Source organism: Plectropomus leopardus, unplaced genomic scaffold (assembly GCF_008729295.1).
Source record: "Plectropomus leopardus isolate mb unplaced genomic scaffold, YSFRI_Pleo_2.0 unplaced_scaffold3433, whole genome shotgun sequence".
Lineage (NCBI taxonomy): Eukaryota > Metazoa > Chordata > Actinopteri > Perciformes > Serranidae > Plectropomus > Plectropomus leopardus.
The window spans coordinates 212-7,055 of NW_024637502.1; the positions used below are offsets into that span (position 1 = coordinate 212).

At 51.7% G+C, this 6,844-nt stretch overlaps 1 protein-coding gene across 1 annotated transcript; it reads right to left on the minus strand.

Annotated features, from left to right (window-relative positions):
- Positions 1-237: 237 nt before the first annotated feature.
- Positions 238-6,773, minus strand: baz1a (bromodomain adjacent to zinc finger domain, 1A; the record flags this gene model as incomplete). The annotated part of the gene is made up of 18 exons (XM_042481979.1): positions 238-459; positions 540-742; positions 1,159-1,362; positions 1,444-1,661; positions 1,834-1,998; positions 2,109-2,191; positions 2,350-2,421; positions 2,616-2,761; positions 2,983-3,128; positions 3,209-3,339; positions 3,767-3,987; positions 4,061-4,320; positions 4,441-4,518; positions 4,996-5,086; positions 5,628-5,735; positions 5,865-6,030; positions 6,123-6,443; positions 6,615-6,773. Coding segments are annotated over 18 exons (2,994 nt in total), but the record flags the coding sequence as incomplete, so codon positions are not given.
- Positions 6,774-6,844: the final 71 nt, after the last annotated feature.

Sequence of the window (6,844 nt, forward strand, 5' to 3'; positions counted from 1 at the left end):
GTGTGTATAGATATGTGTGTGTATGTGTGTGTGTGTAGATGTGTGTGTGTGTGTGTAGATATGTGTGTGTATATGTGTGTGTGTGTGTGTGTGTGTATAGATATGTGTGTGTATGTGTGTGTGTGTGTAGATATGTGTGTGTATGTGTGTGTGTGTGTGTGTAGAGGTGTGTCAGGGTGTNGTGTATGTGTATGTGTATGTGTGTGTGTGTGTGTGTGTATAGATATGTGTGTGTATGTGTGTGTGTGTAGATGTGTGTGTGTGTGTGTACCTGTGTGCGGGACACCAGCTTCATGAAGGGCCAGCTGTCTGGGTGTCTGACGAGCTCCACGGTCAGCTGCTCGCAGGCCGACAGCTCGTGGACACCGTGGTTCCTGCCGGATGAGCGGCGGCTAGACGAGGACGATGATGGCGATGAAGGAGGGGGGGGGACGGGCCTGGGGGGGTTAGGGGGGGGGGGCCAAGCCGGGGGGCGGAGCAGAGAGGAGGAGTTAGTGATGATATTTTACTGCAGTGTACACCAGCAGGTGTTAACCCTTTCCTACCTGTAGATGGTCTCTTGCGGGACTCGCTCTGACCAGATGAGGTTCGGGCGTTGCCATTTGGTGTGAGGATCTCGTGGCTCAGACGGCCGCTGTTCCGACTCCCGGAGCGGGGCGGGGCTTTACTTGCAGACGAGTTGGCCTTCGCTGCAGGAGGCGTGGCCTTCTTTCCTGAGGACCTGTGATTGTGTACGGCAGCCCTGAGGGTCACAACACAACATCTCCTAAAAACTCTTCAGTATGTTACATGTGACATGTTAATGCGTTTTGGGGAATGCTAAAGGGTTTTGGGAGAGAAAGTGTTTTTGGCAAACATTTATGTGTTTTGGGAAATGTGGAATGTTTATGGAAATGTTGAAGGGTTTTGGCAGATGAAGTTTGGAAACGTGAATGTTTTGGGGGATGCTGAGGTGTTTCAGGAAATGTTGAAGTGTTTTGTTTTGTTCTGGAAGACACTGAAATGTTTTGGGAAATGTAACTTGTTTTGGGAAATGTTGAATCTTGTAATAATGTTGAAGTGGCCACCATGAAAGTGGGATCAGAGCTACAGTAAAGTGGGATCAGAGCTACAGTAAACTGGGATCAGAGCTACAGTAAACTGGGATCAGATACTGACTTGGAGGCTGACGAGTTTTTCCCTGCGAAGGTGGCCGTGCTGCTCTTGGGTGTGGCCTGTTGACCTTTGGGCGTGGTCTGCTGGCTCTTTCCTTTAGAGGGTGGGGCCTGTTGACCTCTGGGCGTGGCTGGTTGAGTCTTGCCTTTAGGGGGCGGAGCCTGTTGGCTTTTGCCTTTCAGGGGCGGGGCCACGCTTTTCTTGGTGCTGCAGAAATAGAGAGAAAAGACACTGAAGTTTCAGCAGATCTCAGTTAGTCAAACAGCGACAGGATGTTTACACACTCACGTCACTACTTCTTCCTCCTCCTCCTCCTCCTCCTCCTCTGACACCTCCTCCTCTTCTGACTCCTCCTCCTCTTCTGACTCCTCCTCATCCTCCTTCTCCTCATCCTGCTCCTCCTCCTCATCCTCCTTATCAATGGAGGAGCGCTGACGGGACGGGAGGCGGCTGGATCTCTGTTTGGGTCGACAGTCTGGACAGAACCAGTCGCCTTCTGGAACCAACTGAAACCGACAGAACACGTGACACTGTGAGCATCTCTGACGCACTTTACTGTGGCCCTGATCCCACTTTAGTATGGCTCTGACCCCCCTTTACCTTGAGGCGGGGCCTCGGAAAGTGGGTGTGGTCAGTACCTTGAGGCGGGGCCTCAGAAAGTGGGGGTGTGGTCAGTACCTTGAGGCGGGGCCTCAGACAGTGGGTGTGGTGTCCTCGGTCACAGCCGTCACACAGCAGCATGTTGTCGGCATCTCCTTTGCGTCTGCAGATGCGGCAGCGAGCGTTGAGGATGGAGCGAGACCAGAGGACACTTCTCTCCAGAGTGGACAGGTGGACAAACACCTGGACACACAGAGTGTCAATAATCAGATGAAGACGTAAATGATTATTTGATATATTGATAACTGTGATGAGTAAATACATTTTTTTTTAGAATTTAATAACTTTCTGACCTGAGACAAACTGGAGCAGGACAGCAGAGACTCCCTCCATCGCTCCAACACCGTCTTACTAACCCGTCCACTGTCACTGCCATCTGACAGGGATTGAGGGACAGACACAGAGACAGGGGGACAGACGTAGACAGACAGACAGAGAGTTTACAGCTGTTGAATCTGATTCTACTGATAAAAGCAAAGCTTGAATTCATAGTGTTGTTAATAATAATAATAATGTCATTAATGAGGATGTTACCATCACTGGCCTGGTCCTCGTCCCTCTTCTTGCTCTTCTTAGTCTTCTGCTCTTTCTTTGAGTCTTCGTCACCTGTGGGGGCGGAGCCACACACACCTGTTGATGTCAGCCCTGACTACAGTTCCCTCAGCTGCTTCTCGCATCCAGCTCACAGCTGACTGAGTATTATGGTCTGTTCATACACAGCCGCTGGAAACAACCTCAGATACTGTTCCAGACTTTTTCAGAATATTCCAGGCAGTTCCAGGAGACAGGTGGAGACTCACCCAGCGGAGCTTTGAGGAAGCGTCTCTCGATGCCCTGCTCGATGTGAGCGAGCGCCTGAGCCAGGATCCGTACGGAGCTGCTGACCATCTGAGGAGTCCCGCTGCCGCTGCCCGCCGCCATGCCGTCACACCTCAGCTCCTGCAGCCTATCTCACACACACACACACACACACACACACACACACACACACACACACACACACACACAGTGGACCTATAAACATATAAGCTGCTCTATGTTTCTATGTTGGAGCGATCTCCATTAATTAAAGAATTAAAAATAAACCTTTAACAGTTCAGTTGATGAGTTTTTCCTGCAGAACAACAGAACTACTGACTGTGTCTGTGTCTCTGTCTGTCTCTGTACCTGTCTCTGGCTCTCAGGTGTGCAGGTGAGTCCACCTCCATGGCCTCCACTCGTCCGTTCATCCCTCCGTTGTCTCTGCCGTCAGAACTCAGCAACTCATAGTTTCCTGTTTCCAGCGCTGAGCGCCACACCTGTCTGTCCATCACCTGAGAGCAGACAGACAGGTTGAGTGAGGTTCCCTGCTGTGATTGGCTCTCTGTGTGGTCAGCCAGGTGTGTCAGTGTACCTTCAGAGTTCCCAGAGTTCCCTGGTGGATCCTGTCCTCGATGTCCAGCAGCAGGTCTCTCAGTCTGCCCTCCATCACAGTCTCAGCTGCAGCAGTGCATTCTGGGACAGACCGGGACGACTCGGGGTCATCTGGACAAAGAGGACAGGTGAGTGTTTACAGTGTTTACCTGTGGAACTACACCTGTATTTATTGTATGTATTTACCTATGTACATTTTCCTGTGTTTTAACCTTAATATATATTTACCTGTGCAGGTGTTTTTACCTGTGAAGGTGTTTATATTTACCTGTGCAGCTGCATGTACCTATGTAGGTGTAAATATTTACCTGTGCAGGTGTACATATTTACCTGTGTAGGTGTAAATATTTACCTGTGCAGGTGTATATGTTTACCTATGCAGGTGTATATATTTACCTGTGCAGGTGTATATGTTTACCTATGCAGGTGTATATATTTACCTGGGCAGGTGTATTTACCTGTGCAGGTGTATATATTTACCTGGGCAGGTGTATTTACCTGTGCAGGTGTATATATTTACCTGGGCAGGTGTTTTTACCTGTGTAGGTGTACTTGGTGATGTCACAGCTCTGAAGCAGGTGCGTCAGGCGGTCTCTCTCCTGCAGCAGCGCCTCCTTCAGGCTGCTTTCTCGGTGACCTCGGGGGTTCAGCGCCTCGATCAGCTGATCCACGTCCTCCATGGAGCTGTAGAACGACCACTGATTGGGTCGTTTGACGGGCGGCCCGCAGGTGTAGAGGGGGGCAGGGCTTGAGCCGGCGCTGTGGAGGAGGAAGATGGTCATTAGAAACAGAACACCTGAGCTCCTCGTGTTCAACAGACTGAGGGACTCACCTCCCCTCAGCCGGCTCCTCCTTCACCTCCTCCTCCTCCTCCTTCACCTCCTTCATCTCCTCTTCCTCCTTGGTGGCGGTGGCGTGCTGCGCAGGGCGTGGCTGCAGCATGTCCTCCGTCAGGCCGAAGCAGTCGTCCTCCACCAACAGGGCGGCAGCCGAGGGGAGGAGCCAGTAGCGGCGGTACAGACGGTCTCTGCCCAGAGGGAGCAGGCAGGTGCAGGCGGCCGCCTTCTGGATCCGCTCCTGCAGCTCTCGAACCTGCGGAGCAAACGACACACTCAGGTCACATGACTCCAGCTCCGTGGTGACAGATGGTTCAGACTGGTCAGCTGTCCCTCACTGGGGACCAGCAGCCATCCCAGTGAACATCAGACGCACCTTCTCGTGCTCTCTCTCCTGCTCCTCCGCACTCAGGCTGGGGGGGGGGCAGGATGGAGGGTTGGGGTCAGGGGTCGTCTGGTCCGTCCTTGGGGTTCACTTTAGCTGGAGGACAAAGAAGACACCAGTGACTCAGCAGAGAGGAGGAGACACTCGGAGGAGACTCCAGTGACTCAGCAGAGAGGAGGTGACACTCGGAGGAGACTCCAGTGACTCAGCAGAGAGGAGGAGAACAGTGGAGTTGATTGTGAGGGGAATAAACTCGTCAGGGATGATAAAGGTGACTGAAGCCTCTGTTCCTGCGGCTGTCTTCTGTTGACATGTTCTCCAGCCTGTCTGTGGCGTCTCTCTCTCACACGCATGCGCGCGCGCGCACACACGCGCGCGCACACACACACACACACACACACACACACCGGTGTGCTGCAGCATGGCTCTCAGGTGAGAGTTTAGCGTGTTTACCCGTGTTTGAAAAGCCCGTGTGCACGCACATATTTTGGTGGGACAGACGTATGAGACTGTCCTCAACATTTTTTGCCAAAGCTGAAAGTTTACACTGATGCTTTTCCTCTTACCTTTCATCTTCTTGTTGCTGGATGAAGAGTTTTGCTCCTCGTCTTCCTCAGTGTGTTCTACGGGAGCCTCACTACACACACAAACACACACACACATAAATACACACAGTTGGTGGTTTTCTTGAGTGTGACCTGAACCGACACTCTGACCGTCTGAACTTCATCAGTGAAGCTGTTTACACTCTAACTGAACTTTGTTTTTGCAGAGGGAGGGTGCCTGCTGTAAAGCCCTCTGAGGCAAACTGTTTTGTGATAATGGGCTTTAGAAATAAAACCGAATTTGAAATTGAAAAAAGTTTAACAGCTTCACACTGATGAGCTGCAGCAGCTTTAACCTTTCACTTCAAACTTTAACCCCTTCACTTCTCTCTCGTCAGTTAATATTTCAAACGTTTCTGTTTTTACACTCAACACGTGTTGGATTTTCAGAATAAGAGTCAAGTCAAGTCAAGTCCCTTTTATTTATAGAGCCCATTTTCACAAAACTCGGTTTGACCCTCACATCAGCCCAGGAAAAACTCCCGAAAAACAACCCCTGTGACGGGAACAAGGAAGAAACCTCAGGAAGGAAGAGCATGGTAACACTAACAGAGACGCTGGGAGTGTGTCTACCTGTTTGCTGGGAGTCCTCCCTTCACCTCCTGCTCCTTCAGTCTCTCCACCTTCTCCCTCATCCTCTGCTCCTGCTCCCTCAGCCGCTCCTCTTTACGCAGACGCACCCTGAACAGGAGTCGAGGAGGTGATCAGACTGTTTACATTCAACTCGTTCTTCTTCCTGTAAAGCCTCAATCTGCACACTCAATCTGTGTGTGTGTGTGTGTGTGTGTGTGTGTGTGTGTGTGTGTGTACCTATGTGCCGCCTCCTCGCGGTCTCGGCGGTGTTGTTCAGCCCTGATCTCTCTCAGTTCCTGTCTGGCGGCTCTCTGCTCCTCCACACAGTCCTCGATCAGATCTCTGCAGGACGCCAACGTCAGCAGCTTCCCCACCAGAGCCTGCAGGATCCTCAGCTTCTCCCCTACACACACACACACACACACACACAGATCATAACTAATCCCTAACTGATCAATAACTGATCACGGATCAGTAGCAGTGGTGTTGGCTGACCTGGCGTCAGGTCGTACACAGCGGTGCTTGTCAGCCTCTTCAGCAGCGCCGGCTCGTTCACGCGCAGCTCGACGCACGGGTCGTCCATCAGCGTGAAGCCGCCCTGCTTCTGGTAGCGGAACTTGGCGTTGCCGTGGTAACAGTCGGCGCCAGACGCCAGGATGTGCAGCCTCAGGATCTCAGACAGCGTGCAGCTGTCCAGGTCCAGCTGCTTCAGACCGCAGCCCTGATGCAGCTGAGACCAGGCTGCCGCCAGCGCCGCCACGGCGCTCAGAGCTGACGGCAGCGTGTCAGAGTCGTCATCAAGAGCCTCCGACAGGTCTGCACATGAACAGCAGCAAAGAATACACACGTTATACACACATACACAGGTCTGCACATAAACAGCAGCACAAATTACACACATACACACACACACACACACACACACACACAGGCCTGCACATAAACAACAGCACAAATTACACACATTATACACACACATTCACTGACCTTCGACCTGGTCTTTGTTGACGTCCTCCTGTTCCTCGTCCAGAGCCTGAAAGATGGCCGACAGGAAGAAGAACAGCAGCTCACACAGAGGACCTTCAGGGTCAGAACCCACCAGAGCCTCCTCCAGAACCTCTGTTAGAACCACAACAACAACATCATCTGTTAGAACCACAACAACAACAACAGCTGTTAGAACCACAACAACATCATCTGTTAGAACCACAACAACA